Consider the following 16,794-nt stretch of genomic DNA (forward strand, 5'->3'; position numbering starts at 1 on the left):
TGAACATGTAATTGACTTTTTCAGTTTAAGTGTTATTTGAAGAAGAACAAGGGCCTCCTGTATTTTCTCTCTTTGGACTCTAATAAATATAAATGTAGTTATTATTTACCAAAATACTAAATATTAACCCGAATGATCATAAAATGTGAAAGCATCAGTGTTGTTAAAAGGCGGCTTTCACCTAATTATAAATCAGAACTTTGTCTCCCTTTATTGAAAATGGGAACATTGATGAAATAATAACTTTATTTACAAAGACTAAAACTCCATAATGGAGTTTTCTGATTTTTTCAGGTGTCTTGTTTAAAGACCTTACTGTTACAAAAAAATGATCATCAATTATTAAATAATCATCTGTGGTTTTGTCACCTCATCTTGAGGTTATGAGGCTATTTTCTCCCACGTTTAATTAAAAAAATAGTTGAATTTAATAACACAGAGTCTAAAAAAAGAAAAATCTACATCTGCCTTTAAAGAAATCAATTATATGTAACTTAAATAATAAGATATGAAATGCACTTCAGGTTCCCAGAGAAAGAAAATACAAATACAGTAGAAACAATGTTTTACATCACATTTAAATATCAAATAAAAATGTTATTAATCAGATTTACTTCAGGGAGGAGCTGATCACATTGTGTTGCAGACACACTGAAGCTAATTACACTGCTCAGTAAGTTATGTTCCTGTACATCAGAACGATTATTGTAATCTTTAAAAAGATGATTATTTACTGTTAAATTGTGTTTTCAGTCTTGTTCATCTTCAATCTAGCATTTAGTTGAGACTGTTTCAAAGGCTCATCTAGTGACGGTCATTGCAAGTTTAGACTATAAATGCTGGTATTTGGTGTTAGTTCATGCTATAAAAAAAACAAGATATATAACATAATTGATTAATCATATCAACAAAACAAGACCAGACTTGATAAATATTCTCAGAATTTCACTGTTGAATAAATGTGTGCATGTGAATTTAAAATTTTTTTATTAATCTTTCATTGGCTGTGAGATGTCCTCTCCAGGCAAACTGTGTTTATTCCAATGTAAATATATTTTGCTATAACAAGAAAGGTTTATTGTAAAATGACATGTTGGCAGCAACAGGCTGCCGTAGTGTTTCTAGACAAACTGAAGCTGATATCACAACTTCTTGAAGACAAACACGTTATTTTATTTCAATCTTCAATCCCGTTCATGTTCAATCTAACATTTAGTGGAGACAGGAAGTCTTTTCCAGCGGATCCATTAGTGACAGTCTGTGTAACCGAGCTGAGTCACCGACAGTAACCGTGTGTTTACCTCCACCGAAAACATGTCTGATTAAAAACTAATAAATCACGTCACTGCGCTGGTTTCAGCTTTATTGTGTCCTCAGACATCTTTGCTTGCTGGAATACCACTATTACATTTCATAAAAATCACTCTAAGACGTTTTTGAAGACGATTTGTGAAGAAAACTCGCTGCGCGCCGCACAAAGTGACGGTGTATCAGCGAGGTTTGAAGCCTCCCAGAAAGAAATAAATGAGTCCTGGACGCCAAAAATGAGCTCAGTCTGAAGGGAGGAACGTTTCCTCACTGCTGCGATAACAAAAGTGTTTGAAAACGTTGGTTTTCTGTGTGTTTTACCCCCAAAATGTGGAGGAGAAAACACAAGTTTCATCTGATTTGAGGCGGCAGGCAGAGCGGCTCTGAGTGTTGCTTCTCCACGGTTCTCATGTGCTTTATAAGTCCCGCCTCGTGCCCTCTGCTCGAACAGACAGTTCGCGAGACAAACAGCAGACTACACGCACAAAGATGGCAGAAGAAGCTCCAGCAGCGGCCCCGGCGAAAGCCGCCCCTAAAGCCCCGAAGAAGAAGAGCGCTCCCCGGCCCAAGAAGGACGGACCCAGCCTCAACAAGCTGATCATCGGCGCTGTGGCGGAGTCCAAGGAGCGTAAAGGACTGTCGGTGGCGGCGCTTAAGAAGATTCTGGCGACCAAAGGTGTCGATGTCGTCAAAGCCAACAAACGCATCAACACTGCGGTCACGAAGCTGGTGACTAAAGGTACTCTGACCCAGACCAAAGGGACAGGGGCCTCCGGCTCCTTCAAGCTCGCCAAGGAGGCCAAATCCGCCAAGCCCGTCAAGAAAGTGGTGAAGAAGAAAGCCGCCGTCAAAGCCAAGAAGCCCGCAGCCAAGAAACCCGCAGCGGCTAAGAAGCCCAAGACAGCGGCAGCTAAGAAGACAGCAGCCGCTAAGAAATCCCCCAAGAAGGTCAAGAAGCCCGCAGCGGCCAAGAAAGCAGCCAAGAGCCCCAAGAAGGCCGCTAAGAGCCCCAAGAAAGTGGTGAAAAAGGCTCCTGCAGCTAAGAAAGCTCCCGCAAAGAAGGTCGTCAAACCCAAAGCCAAGAAGGCAGCACCCAAGAAGAAGTGAGCTGTCATCAGTCTGAACATGTGAACCTGATCAAAGGCTCTTTTAAGAGCCACACAACTTCTCTAAAGAGCAGCATCCTGTTAATGTGTAAATAATGTTATGTTTTCTCATTAGTAAGATTAGTTTAAAAAAAGTTTTATGTGTAAAAATGGTGACTGTAGTTTGTAATATGGTGCCAACACATGCATATTTTGTGTTATTATTATTGACACATTATACAAAGCAACAGAAATCACAATTCAGCTTAAACCAGTACCCTCAAACACTGGGGAAGAAGAATACAAGTAAGGTAAATAAGAAAAGTTCATCCCAACCACGTGTCAAGGACACAAAAGCAAATAACAGCACATATCATCCACAAGTGACTTTCAATCACAGCCCAACAAAAATAGCACCAAAAGGCTCTTTTAAGAGACGCCACATCTGCTAAACTGCATCTCCTGCTCATCTCTCCTTAACTCACTGCATCATTAATTTCTCACATATTATACTGTTTATACAATAACTACAGCTTTAAAACTGTCAAGTGATCTTTATCAAAACTGAGAGAATTAATCAGTAACAATATAATGTTCTACAAACCTTTTTACTTTTGATACTTTGAGTACATTTAGCTACTACTCATAATTTTTCATAATATTTAGTGTCAGTGATACATTGTCAGAAATTAATTCTATAAATGTTTTTTTTTCCTTTGGTGAAGATCTACAGAAAGATAGAAAAGACAAAATACAACCAAGAACTAGTAACAGACAATAACTATGATAAAACAAATATAAACTTTGGTTTGGACCATAATCTTTAACAGTGGTTGAATATCTACTGTACAGATGTCATTCCCATAAATATAATATCAAGTAGAAATTAAAGCTGCAAGCAGCGATGGTCGGGCCCTCGTACCCTTGCGTATGTCGCCACGTGGCGCAGTCGAAGGGCTTCTGTCACTCGCATGTAGATGTGTTCAGACCCAGGCTGTTTTCAGACAGTGCAAGGAGATAAACATCACTTCCTTTGTCCACTATTTTGCCTGCTGCTTGGGCTGCTTCCTTGAAATTTCATAGGGGGCGCTATGGAGCCAGTTTGCATTACTTATTGAAAATTGTCATGTAGACGTGTTCAGGCCAGGACTCTTATCAAACATGGAAAGTTTGGGGCAGATTGGAGCATTTACACAAAGTTATAGCAGTTTTCTCTGGAATGGCGAAACATCAAAACTCAATGCCACGCCACGCCACAGCCACACGCTTCAACGATAATTGTTTACATGATAAACAAAAGGAAATATTATATATTTTGACATATATCAACATATCAACAGTGCTATTTTATTAAAATTCACGTAATGTATGTTCCCTGTTTATTCTTAAAGGGCCTGAGGCCCAGATATTATTTTGTGTAGTGGCCCCAAGAAAACTTTTAATACTACACATTTTTTTCTTCTAATTAAAAGGTTTATATCGATGTCAATGCTAGAAGTTTTTAAGAATCTCTGTAAAAAGGCTTTTTTACTCTGAGACTTTAGAAGGAAGTTTTAACCTGAATGTCAGTGAAAGCCCGTCAGCAGAAAACACAAAACCTGCAAAGAAGGTCGCCAAACCCAAAACCAAGAAGTGAGCTGTCATCAGTCTGAACATGTGAACCTGATCAAAGGCTCTTTTAAGAGCCACATAACTTATCTAAAGAGCAGCATCCTGATTATAATATGTTTAAACTATGTTGTGTTTCATAAGCTACACTAATTGATAAAATTGTGATTTATTTCATATATATATGATAAATATAAAATATAATTATTGACATGTCAGTTTGGCAGGAGAGGGAGCTCCTTTGTTCCTCTCTTACAGAAGGTTTTGTGTAAAAATGGTGACGACAGTTAATAATATGGTGTCAACTCATAATCATATTCTGTTTATTCATTTAGTGATAAACCAGTTTACTCTTTATCTCCTATTTTCTTATATAACATGATCTGAACTGAGCATCAAATACAGAAAATCACTCAGGATGACAATAAACTGTAAATATATATTATGATAAAACCATTATGATAGATTTATTATTACTACTGCTGTTCCCTTTTTATTACATCTAAGTTAATATGTGTCAGATATAAAACATATTTCCTCTTATTGTGTTTATTATAAGTGGTAAAAGGTGAAACGTTACACAATGATATGAATGAGAATAGAAAGGAGGAGCAGCTGTTACGTCACAAGTCATTGAGTCAAACAAACCTTTTACCAGTTTTTATCAGAATCACAGTTTCAGAGCTGAATGTGGATCTTAAAGAGGCTTTTTGGGGGGCTGGAAAATCTCCAGATTAATAATTATTAGTATTAGTAATTAATAACTAGTATAAGTAGTTTGAAATGGTGTCTAAATGTCATGTAGAGTAATGTATATACCAGCCATTCTTGTATTATAAGTATGATTTCTACACTGAATGACTAGATTATCTTTTAAATGTTTATTTCTTGTTCTGTTGGCAACACAAACAACAACCATCATTATGTTATTAATGCAGTTATAATATAAACATCTTGTGACACTGACCATCAACCTGAGCATTAGTAATTATAATGAATAACTAGTATAATAATTAGTTTCAAATGTAGGTTAATATATAGACCAACCACTGTTTTATCATAAATATTAACTTTTAAATGTTGATTGCTGGTATTGTTCAGAACACAGGCATCAATTATGGTTCAAATATAATCAGTATATTTAACTGAGTGTAACACTGACTCAATATTCTGTATAGATAATAAACATTTGTGTCTTAATGACAGTGTACCAGAGACATGAGGATGTTTGTTCTTTATCAGGAGTGTGTGGCTCTTAAAAGAGCCGTTGTGTTGTTCAGAGGAGCCGGTTCCGTGTTTACTTCTTGGCGGGCCTCTCGGTCTTCTTGGGCAGCAGCACACAGCACACTTTTCTATATTTTGCATTGCTTCAAACAATTCTCTGATCACTAACATCCACAGGAAGGATCAGACGCAATAATGTTGACATAATGACTGTTTGACATATTTGATTTCACTGACTGATCCTCTCACTGTCTCGTTATTATAAAAACTCACAAAGTGTCATTTTCCAGATGCACTGTAATAGCTGACAGTAGCAGCTGTCTGACTTCAGCCTGATTTGACCATAGACTACAAAAATACGGACGTAGTCACCGTGACGTCACCCATCGGTTTTTGGAGTGCCGTTTTGAAGCCTCAAGTTTAGCGATTTGACCGTTGCCATCTTGGATTTTAACCGTCGTCATGGTTGTTTTTTGGAGCCAGAAGTGACCATATTTGGATCAGAAGGTGAAGCTGACCATAGTGTTAGCTGCCAGCTTGGTTAGCAGTGTATTCACAATCCATGGTTAACTGTGATAATGTTAATGCTAATTTCCGCTAGCGAAAAACAGGCCTAAAACTATTAAAACAAAATATACTCACCAGGTAACTGAACAACAGAGTCCTTAGAGATTTATTTGTAGTTTATTCATTGTGTTGTAAAAATTAACGTTGATTGTGATTACATGTCAGCAGCACATCTGAAGTATTATATGCGACCTTTATAGTGTAGCAGCAGCGACACCCTGTGGCCAAAATATGAACTGCATCCCTATTTAGTTGAATGGACTCCAGTCAGTCTTTTCACTGGACCCCGTTAGTGTGGTCATTGGGAGATTTAATGCCAACATTAACATACAGAAGTGTGCAAATATGACCAAATGTCTGGCCTGAATAAATTCTACAGAGTATTTGAATACAACAAAAACGGTTTTACCATTCCAATAAACCCACATACCACTAGACATTATTGAAGTCTACAAATACATGATCATAACATGTTGAGACTTTTATTGGGCTCCACATCACTGCTTCAACACAGTCATAGTTTAAAGAAAAAAAAACAAAAAACAAACACGATTCATTTAAATATTTTACAATACATTTAACATTGAAGAAGAGCAAACACACACGCACACACGAAGGACTACAGCTCTCAGGTGAAGGTGTGGGTGGTCCTGAAAAGGACCTTTGAGTTGATGGTACAGACAGCGGGTTTACTTGGAGCTGGTGTACTTGGTGACGGCCTTGGTGCCCTCAGACACGGCGTGTTTGGCCAGCTCACCGGGCAGCAGCAGGCGGACGGCGGTCTGGATCTCCCTGGAGGTGATGGTGGAGCGCTTGTTGTAGTGAGCAAGGCGGGAAGCCTCACCGGCGATACGCTCAAAGATGTCTCCCACAAAGGAGTTCATGATGCCCATGGCCTTGGAGGAGATGCCGGTGTCGGGGTGGACCTGCTTCAGCACCTTGTACACGTAGATGGCGTAGCTCTCCTTGCGGGTCTTTCTCTTCTTCTTGCCGGTCTTGGTGGCTTTAGACACGGCCTTCTTGGAGCCTTTCTTCGGGGCTTTGACTGGGTCAGGCATGGTTGGTCGTTAGATTTCCTCAAACGAATAATGGTCACAATGCCAAACGGCCTCTATATATCCATCTGATGTAAATTTCACTGCGCCGTTGCTCGCACAGGATTGGTTAACTTGTTGGCTAGACTGCGCATGTGCAACACAAACAGCGTTCTAAATTTTGACCGCCTTTTTACACAAAGAGCCACCTCATCTGAAGATAATTCACTGTTTACATTATAATATAATATATTTATTTGATCTTTTCTCGCTTCTCGCTTGAACTGAAAGTTGAACCACAGGAAGCATTCAAATCATTTTACACACAGACCAGCATGTTTACATTTATGTTTAATATACTAATATATGACTCATATGTATATGAACTACATTAAAGCAAATGCACTAATGTACTAATGTACTTTAACACAATTTTGAGGTATTTACTATATCATATTTTCCTTTCATCTTACTATGTTCTTCATGTGAATATTGACTTTTACTCCACAACATGTAACTCAGTTTATTCACTAACACTAATGAAACACAATTCATACCTGAAAGTTTAACCAGTGGTTCCTATTATTTGCATGTGAAAAAGAAGCAGAGATGATCAAAAGCGTAAGTATTTATATACATATATAAAAACTTCTTTGCAAACCCATTTATCATCTCATAACGCCTAAGTTTTATTTTGAGAGGACTTTTTCAGTTTGTCACTTAGAAATAAAGCTTATTAATAGGTAGTAGCTGTGTGTTACCATTACCACACACTAAATTTATGAAATACAATTCATACCTGAAAGTTTAACCAGTGGTTCCTATTATTTGCTTGTGAAAATGAGGCAGATGATCAGAAGTGTAAGTATATAAACAAAGCTTTTGTAAACTCATTTATTGTCTCCTAACACCTCAGATTTATTTTGAAAGGACTATTTCACAACTTGTCACCTCGAAATAAAGTTAAATTAAAATACATATATATATATATAAAATACAAAAAAGGAAAAGATTATTATGTGCAGTGCTAGTAAATGATCAGTCACTAATTAAACCTTTACATGATTATAAATAACATCTTGAACTGGGAGCAAGAATATATATGTTCATGATCAACACGTATGTCACTAGACCTGTGAATTAAGTTAAATAATATCAGGACAGCTCTCAGAGGAGGTGGCGGCTCTTAAAAGAGCCTTTGTGTTCCAGTCTCAGTGAATCAGGATCAGGTTTAACCTCCAAAGCCGTACAGGGTGCGGCCCTGCCTCTTCAGTGCGTAAACCACGTCCATGGCGGTCACGGTCTTCCTCTTGGCGTGCTCGGTGTAGGTGACGGCATCGCGGATCACGTTCTCCAGGAACACCTTCAGCACACCGCGGGTCTCCTCGTAGATCAGACCGGAGATACGCTTGACTCCGCCGCGGCGAGCCAGACGGCGGATGGCGGGTTTGGTGATTCCCTGGATGTTATCACGGAGAACTTTACGGTGACGCTTGGCGCCTCCTTTACCGAGTCCTTTACCTCCCTTGCCTCTTCCACTCATTTTCACTGATCTTCTTTTAAACGAGTTAAAAGTCGAATGTGAATCATGTTTTCAGAGCTTCTGTATTTAAAGCGTGTCTGCGGACGTAATAGAGGACAGGTGGCGCGAACTCTGCTGGGAGACGCCAAACTCTGTGTTACCGCCCACGTGTTTTCTAAACCGTCAGCAGTCAGTATCGCTTGTGTGTTTTAATGAAGCTGTTTTCTTACTTTTGTATATATACATATAATTTCACTCTGTGCAAAACTTAAATAATATTAAAAAGTGAAAGCAAACACCTTGCTAACATTGTAATTTATGCTCTGTATTTATTATCGCTGATGATGTATTATTATGTTGATGAAGTTTGATGATTGTATTATTAGTTACTGTTAAGTATGTATTTCATTGAAATTGTTCTCTTTACCTTTATGTAGTTTTTCTGTGCAAAAACCTAATAAAGTATATTTAAAAAGTCAAATATAAAATACTTTAAATTAACTTAAATAAATCTGCTGTGTACATCAATGTTGATGTACTACACAAAATGACTGAAAGAGTTTAAGTGTTGTTTTCAGTTGTAACAATCTGCCAATCCTTAAATTAGATAAACATTATTATTATTGTACAATGTGAAACAAGGACAAAAAAGGATTTAGGGTATAAATTAAGGGGTGTTTAAAAAACAAATTAAGGTATCCATAGATACCTTAATTTGTTTCAATCCATTAATTATCCCTTTAAAAAACATTAATAGATACCTTAATTCGAACATTACTAATGGGTAAATTAATGGAATTTGAAGGTAAAAATGTAAGATACTGGGTCTCATAGTCATTATTATTATCTTTGGACACAGACAAGTGTTAAACACGTGCTGAAGTGTTCAAAGTGAGCAATTTTTTTCTATATCATTGACACCAGTTGTATATTTAGATATAGAAAAGCTATGATATTCTACATGGAAAGAAGGCTACTAATAAAAATGTACCAGAAGAAGTTTTTTAGAAGTAAAATGTATCACTGAGTTTTCAGTTTTCTTTCATCTGGCTGTACATTTAGGGATCAAAGTTGGTTTTTAAGGTTTTTAATATTGAAAATTGAAATTCTCGAGGAGACGTAGTCCTATCCTTTTCAACACCACAATGGATGATATTTTTAGGGATGTAAATAGAGATGTAAGCGTTTCATTAAATGTAGAAGATGGAGCAATCTGGAAAAGAGGGTGAAATATTAACGATGCCATCAAAAATATTCCAGGAATATCCCAGGTTTGCAGAATATGAAAAGATAATTATATGAATGGGGATACAAGGTCTTAGTTACTAAATCATGTTTTTCCATTCTAGTTATATGTGGTATGAGCATAAGGATATTCCAGTTATTGATTCATATTTGTATAGAAAACCTTTAGAAAACTCCTATTCGATCTTGGAATAGTGCAATATTATTAATTATATATATAGTAGTTAATTTGAGAGAAACTGGATTCATTAATATATATTTTGGTGCTTAGTAGTAATAATGGTACTGCCTACATGTTTCATAAACTTAACTGCTGGTGAGCGAAAGAACAAAAGAAAAAACTTTAATCTGCTGTGCACATTAACGTTGATGAACTACACAAAGTGACTGAAGCAAGAGGAAAGCAATCTGCCCATCCCTCAAAATACAACAATTAAATAAATGTATCATTATTATACACTATGAAACATTTTGGTGTTTGGCGTTAATAACTCCAACATAGTGGGTGGCGGTAATGTCCCTTAATGTTTGTTGCCACTCGTCAACAGAAGAGGAAGAAGAAGAAGAAGAAGGAGGAGGAGGAAGAGTGTCATATCAGACATAACCTTGCCATTAGTCCTGATAAAATAACAATTTACTAGTAATCTGAGTAAGTGAATGTGTAAACCAGTGCTCCCAACTAAAACATCAGTTCATTAATATGATGCTGAGGAAAGATCAGGGAGTGAAAATAAAACACTACATACAGAACTTACAAATACCAAAAATGTGTAGACTATTTACCAAATGTATAACATATAAATGACAAGTTTTTCAGAATCAGAATCATTTTATTACTACAAGTATGCAGCAGACAGAGAATGTGTCTTTGCTCCCACAAACGCAACGTAGAATAACAATAGAACAATAATAAGGTAGTAATTTTATCATTTTTTAATAAACAGTTTTAAGAGGGGAGAGGAGCTGAGGGTTTGTTTCCAACCAACAGCAGCATGTTAAGTGTCAGGTTAACCCGCCAAATATCACAGAAAAACATGCAAAATGGAGGAAAGGCGATCAAAAAGGAAAAGATCAGCCTGCTTTGGGAAAAAATCTACGTAGGCAGAGCTGCTGAATCTTGTTCCGCCCAGCAAAGTTCGCAGACACGCTTTAAATACAGAAGATACTCTGAAGATACGATTCGTATGCCAACAATTCAACCATATGTCCATCAACTGCACCAACCCAGTCGTATGCCTGAGATGTGGAGAAAACCTCCACCACAAAACCTGCACAAAAGAAAAGCGAGAAGCCAAGTGTGCCAACTGTGCAGGCGAACACTCCGCTGCCTCCAAGACCTGTCCAGTCTACCTTTCATACATGACCCCATCAACCAAAAAGACACCAACTGCCAAACCCTCAGCCGGAAAACTCACTACCACTAACCCCCCAAGCCTGCACCCTAATGATGGCACCCACCTCACTCATCTGCGTGATGACTTAAAAAAAACTCACCATGGACGACAAGAAAATAGAGGAAGTACTCAAAACCATCAGGAAACACACACACTTCAATATATGAAGTGTGTGTCATTCTCTGTAAGACAACAGATGTCTATTTCCAGCCATTTTCTTTTTTTCCTTCTAACACTCTTCATAATGGCCCTCACCACCTTCCTACACATAAATATTAGAGGAATAAGGGGAAGCAAAGAGGAGCTAATCCAACTGCTAAACGAGAAGAATGTCTCTGTGGCTTCCATAAATGAAACACTGTTATCAACCAAATCACGAATTCAGATCCCCGGCTACAACATCATAAGAAAAGAACGGCAGACAGGACATGGAGGAGGAGTAGCAATCTTGATCAGAAAAAATATTGAATACAGTGAAATTGATTTTGGTTTTTCATCAGACCAAGACCTGGTTGATAAAGAAATGACGAAACACAACACAAAAGAGACAAATACAGCCAATCTCATCACAGAACATCATCCCCTCACAAAGCCAGTCACCATCCAAGAAATACAACTGCACTTGAAAAAGATGAAAAATAAAGCACTGGGGGAGGACAATGTTGACACCATACTGATAAAACAAGCACCAACCGCTTATCTCCAGCACCTTGGACAGCTCTTCTCCACCTGCCTCATAACCGGTCATTTCCCCTCACCTTGGAAGGTTGCTGTTGTCACTATGATCCACAAACCAGGAAAAGACCCGCACAATGCCACTAGTTACCGCCCCATAAGCCTTCTCAGCCACATTGGAAAACTGTTTGAAAGAATTTATTTGTGAAATTATAATCGATTTCTTTCTATTATATATGTATTTTAATCTATTATAATTTTATTTCGAGGTTACAAGTTGTGAAAAAGTCATTTCAAAATAAATCTGAGGTGTTAGGAGACAATAAATGAGTTTACAAAGATTTTGTTTATAATTTACACTTTCTTTTCACAAGCAAATAATAGGAACCACTGGTTAAACTTTCAGGTATGAATTGTGTTTCATTAGTGTTAGTGAATAAACTGAGTGACATGTTGTGGAGTAAAAGTCAATATTCACATGATGACCATAGTAACATGAAAGGAAAATATGATATAGTAAATACCTCAAAATTGTGTTAAAGTACAACATTAGTGCATTTGCTTTAATGTAGTTCATATACATATGAGTCATATATTAGTATATTAAACATAAATGTAAACACGCTGGTCTGTGTGTAAAATGATTTGAATGCTTCCTGTGGTTCAACTTTCAGTTCAAGCGAGAAGCGAGAAAAGATCAAATAAATATATTATATTAGCTATAATGTAAACAGTGAATTATCTTCAGATGAGGTGGCTCTTTGTGTAAAAAGGCGTCAAAGTTTAGAGCGCTGTTTGTGTTGCACATGCGCAGTCTAGCTAACACGTTAACCAATCCTGTACGAGCAACGGCGCAGTGAAATTTGCATCAGATGGATATATAGAGGCCGTTTGGCGCTGCTGTAATTATTCGTTTGAGGAAATTTAACGACCAACCATGCCTGATCCAGTCAAAGCCCCGAAGAAAGGCTCCAAGAAGGCCGTGTCTAAAGCCACCAAGACCGGCAAGAAGAAGAGAAAGACCCGCAAGGAGAGCTACGCTATCTACGTGTACAAGGTGCTGAAGCAGGTCCACCCCGACACCGGCATCTCCTCCAAGGCCATGGGCATCATGAACTCCTTTGTGGGAGACATCTTTGAGCGTATCGCCGGTGAGGCTTCCCGCCTTGCTCACTACAACAAGCGCTCCACCATCACCTCCAGGGAGATCCAGACCGCCGTCCGCCTGCTGCTGCCCGGTGAGCTGGCCAAACACGCCGTGTCTGAGGGCACCAAGGCCGTCACCAAGTACACCAGCTCCAAGTAAACCCGCTGTCTGTACCATCAACTCAAAGGTCCTTTTCAGGACCACCCACACCTTCACCTGAGAGCTGTAGTCCTTCATGTGTTTGATCTTTGTTTGAATGTGTTTGAATGTTAAATGTATTGTAAAATATTTATATGAATCTTTTTTTTTTTTCTTCTTTAAACTATGACTGTGTTGAAGCAGTGATGTGGAGCCCAATAAAAGTCTGAACATGTTATGATGTATTTGTAGACTTCAATAACGTTTAGTATGTGGTTTTATTGGAATGGTAAAACAGTTTTTGTTGCTGTATTTAAATGCTCTGTAGAATTTATTCAGGCCAGATATTTGGTCATATTTGCACACTTCTGTATGTTAATGTTGGCATTAAATCTCCCAATGACCACAGTAACGGGGACCAGTGAAAAGACTGACTGGAGTCCATTCAACTAAATAGGGATGCAGTTCATATTTTGGCCACAGGGTGTCGCTGCTGATATAAAGGTCGCATATAATACTTCAGATGTGCTGCTAACAAGTAATCACAATCAACGTTAATTTTTACAACACAATGAATAAACGACAAATAAAAGGAGACACAATGGCTGTGAGTTTAATTTCTGCCTCAATCTGTAATAATATAAATATCACAGCTGACCTGCAGAGTCAGGTCATGTTCAGATTTCATGACAGAGATAGTTAATCAGTTTTAATCTGTTCCTATCAGGCTGAAGTCCAGACAGCAGCTTCTGTCAGATATCGCAGAAATGTTTGAAGCAATGCAAAGAAATAGAAAAGAAACAAAGGGAATAAAAACTGAGACAAAATTTTATTTAAAAAGGGTCATGTGTTAGACCACTCGGACTGATAATAAATATAAACACAAAATGTAATTAAAGTTTAAACAGTATAAAACAGTTAAAATTGAAAATGCTGCTCAATTAACATACATACATTTTTTTTAATAAAAAAAATCAAGATACTCGATCTTATTTATTTGATTATTTTACTGTGTAACTGATGCAAGTATAGTATAGTATAGTATATGTATTCATTCTTTTGTTTAATAAATGCTGAAATGTTTGGCTGAAAGTGACCAAAATACATTTTTATATGTTCTTCATAATAATACAAGAAAAGATTTCAAAAACTGTTAATGACCTTCTAGATTTTAAGCCGTTCAATAACACTTTGATTTTCCTCATCTTTTTACCATAAATTATTTTTATTCACCCATGAAAGCTCTGACTTTCCTCAGGAACATGACAATAGAAAACGTAGTGCGTTTGCCAGTTTTGTGTAACATCTATAAAAGTAAAATAGATGGAGGTCTTGAAGCTGTAGAAATTTAAAAACATTGCATCAAGCATCAAAAGAAAGGAGATGTGGGGAAAAAAGGGATGTGGGAGAAACTCTATTCCATATTATAAACTTATGTACAGTGATTTTATGACTAATGTTGTTACCTAAATATTGATTGGTTCGAAATTTCCAGCAAAATACATATATAATAAACTGTATGGTGGTGTTTTCCCCTACACAAATTTAGACATCTGACTCCCAGATATGTATTAAAAATATTTTTAGTAAAAGCTTATCAGAAAGTAAACAACATATTATGTGTCTCATATCAGTTGGGAGACGAGCAGGCTGAGCAGTTATCAAGTGGAGCTGTTATGTTAAACCTGAAAAGTGCCTTATTGATAATTGTAATGAGAATGAAACTATTGAACATTTACTCTTAAAATGACAGAGATCCAGAGACATGTGGGGGGGAAATGGCAGGTGTTAGTTTTAATATGAATATAAACTATAATGCAGTGATGTATGGTGTTTTCCTAGATTTGCTAGGTGTGCTGTGGTCCTTCATAAAGCCAATATTACAAGTGATGTCGTCTTTAAACAAAGTTACTGAACTGAAGACAAAGAACAACTGACATCAGACAAGAGACTCAATCCTTGGTTACTGATAATGTTGTAATTTATGCATTTTTGTTGTTATATAATGATGTGTTACTGTTGATGATTTATTATATTGATGATTAAGATTGACTGTACTATAATTTAGTGAAACCATTTTCTTTACATTCATGTATGGATTTATTTTGTGTTAAAGTATATATCTATTAAGCTGTAAAGACAGCAGAGGAAGAACATCTGAGATCCAAGGAGCCGATGTTCAGAAAAAGCAGATAGATCCTGAAGCTCATAAGTTTTATAGTTTATGACGATCAGACTATGAAGTGATTTCAAATAAATGATTTATTTCATATCATTTGACTGACTGATATTCTGGCTGCAGTCTGAAGTTAAATTTATACAGTATATACAGTTAATGACAGTGTTGCTTTTACTGTATGAAATGTTATACAATGATGTTGGTGTAGTTTAAATGTTCTACTCTATTATGAGTTCATTCTCATCCACAGTCTACTTTATTATTTTTCCAGAGGTTAACAAAATGTGTTTAATCTGTATAAATGTGTAAAATGTTGCTGTCTACAGCTTCTTACACACAAACAGACCTTTTCCCATCATACATGTACAATAAAGACAAAACTGCTCTGAATGGATTTACTCAAGATTATACAGTGTTTACATTTGTTTAAGTCTCATCATAGCTCTACAACACCTTTAGAGGTGATTAGACACAAACAATAATAATGAAAGTATCAACAGTAGGACGTGTTGTTCTATTAGAGAGTTAGTGGCTCTTAAAAGAGCCGTTGTGTTTATGAGTGATTTTCTGTATTTGATGCTGCTCAATTTAGACCATGTTAACTGCAGTCACCATTTTTTTAACCACCTCATAACCGCCTAATAAAGGAGCTCCCTCTCCTGCCAAACTGAGGTCATGCAAATAATTATTTATCTTTAACATAAGTACATAAAAGTCAGTCTTATCAATTAGTGTATCTTATGAAACACTACATGCTTAAAACATATTCTAACTGGGATCATATGAACAAAGTGTATAAAGAAATAGTTAACATGAGATACTACTGGGCAACAGTAATTCTAGTAATTGAACAGATGCACACCTACAGCTGAAGGAACAGTAATGCTGATATTATCTACACTTGATGATAAGTGTAGATAATGGACGAATTTTCCAACTATGTCAACTGCTACTGAAACATTACACTTTGAATGGATTCACTTCAGAAAAGTATTACATACAAATGTATTCTCACTGTCATACAACATGATATACAAATATAAAATAAGTTAATAGGACGTGTTGCTCTATCAGAGAGTTAGTGGCTCTTAAAAGAGCCGTTGTGTTTATGGAGCAGAGGACAGTTTAAGCTCTCTCTCCGCGGATGCGGCGGGCCAGCTGGATGTCTTTGGGCATGATGGTGACCCTCTTGGCATGGATGGCGCACAGGTTGGTGTCCTCGAACAGGCCGACCAGGTAAGCCTCGCTGGCCTCCTGCAGAGCCATGACAGCGGAGCTCTGGAAGCGCAGGTCGGTCTTGAAGTCCTGAGCGATCTCCCTCACCAGGCGCTGGAAGGGCAACTTGCGGATCAGCAGCTCGGTGGATTTCTGGTAGCGACGGATCTCTCTCAGAGCCACGGTACCGGGCCTGTAACGATGAGGCTTCTTCACGCCGCCGGTGGCCGGGGCGCTCTTACGGGCAGCCTTGGTGGCCAGCTGCTTCCTGGGGGCTTTGCCTCCGGTGGATTTACGAGCGGTCTGCTTGGTTCTTGCCATCGTGTCTTGTTTCCCTGATCAGGAGAAAATAGTAGCGACAAGAGGAGACACGCTGCTCTTAAAGTGTCGGAGCAGCTGCGGAACTGTGACGCTGCTTCAGACCTCCGGGTCCTGATTGGTGAGCGGCTCCTC

General features: G+C 37.7%; 5 protein-coding genes across 5 annotated transcripts; 2 read left to right on the top strand and 3 right to left on the bottom strand.

Annotated features, from left to right (window-relative positions):
* The first annotated feature begins 1,207 nt into the window (after positions 1-1,207).
* Positions 1,208-5,211, top strand: LOC137196097 (histone H1-like). The gene has a single exon (XM_067608911.1). The coding sequence runs from the start codon at positions 1,798-1,800 to the stop codon at positions 2,413-2,415; it is 618 nt and encodes a 205-aa protein (XP_067465012.1). The 5' UTR covers positions 1,208-1,797; the 3' UTR covers positions 2,416-5,211.
* An 870-nt stretch (positions 5,212-6,081) lies between these two features.
* Positions 6,082-6,887, bottom strand: LOC137196098 (histone H2B 3-like). The gene has a single exon (XM_067608912.1). It carries the CDS (start codon positions 6,848-6,850, stop codon positions 6,482-6,484), a length of 369 nt encoding a protein of 122 aa, XP_067465013.1. The 5' UTR covers positions 6,851-6,887; the 3' UTR covers positions 6,082-6,481.
* Positions 6,888-8,005: 1,118 nt separating this feature from the next.
* LOC137195061 (histone H4) lies at positions 8,006-8,449 on the bottom strand. Its single transcript, XM_067607131.1, has one exon. It carries the CDS (start codon positions 8,367-8,369, stop codon positions 8,058-8,060), a length of 312 nt encoding a protein of 103 aa, XP_067463232.1. The 5' UTR covers positions 8,370-8,449; the 3' UTR covers positions 8,006-8,057.
* A 4,112-nt stretch (positions 8,450-12,561) lies between these two features.
* On the top strand, positions 12,562-13,014 carry LOC137196113 (histone H2B 3-like). The gene has a single exon (XM_067608930.1). It carries the CDS (start codon positions 12,600-12,602, stop codon positions 12,966-12,968), a length of 369 nt encoding a protein of 122 aa, XP_067465031.1. The 5' UTR covers positions 12,562-12,599; the 3' UTR covers positions 12,969-13,014.
* Positions 13,015-15,191: 2,177 nt separating this feature from the next.
* On the bottom strand, positions 15,192-16,667 carry LOC137196107 (histone H3). The gene has a single exon (XM_067608924.1). The coding sequence runs from the start codon at positions 16,660-16,662 to the stop codon at positions 16,252-16,254; it is 411 nt and encodes a 136-aa protein (XP_067465025.1). The 5' UTR covers positions 16,663-16,667; the 3' UTR covers positions 15,192-16,251.
* Positions 16,668-16,794: the final 127 nt, after the last annotated feature.

Source organism: Thunnus thynnus, chromosome 13 (genome assembly GCF_963924715.1).
Source record: "Thunnus thynnus chromosome 13, fThuThy2.1, whole genome shotgun sequence".
NCBI lineage: Eukaryota > Metazoa > Chordata > Actinopteri > Scombriformes > Scombridae > Thunnus > Thunnus thynnus.

Coding starts and splice junctions, on each gene's coding strand:
- LOC137196097 (XM_067608911.1), top strand. CDS start 1,798: ATGGCAGAAGAAGCTCCAGCAGCGGCCCCGGCGAAAGCCGCCCCTAAA.
- LOC137195061 (XM_067607131.1), bottom strand. CDS start 8,369: ATGAGTGGAAGAGGCAAGGGAGGTAAAGGACTCGGTAAAGGAGGCGCC.
- LOC137196098 (XM_067608912.1), bottom strand. CDS start 6,850: ATGCCTGACCCAGTCAAAGCCCCGAAGAAAGGCTCCAAGAAGGCCGTG.
- LOC137196107 (XM_067608924.1), bottom strand. CDS start 16,662: ATGGCAAGAACCAAGCAGACCGCTCGTAAATCCACCGGAGGCAAAGCC.
- LOC137196113 (XM_067608930.1), top strand. CDS start 12,600: ATGCCTGATCCAGTCAAAGCCCCGAAGAAAGGCTCCAAGAAGGCCGTG.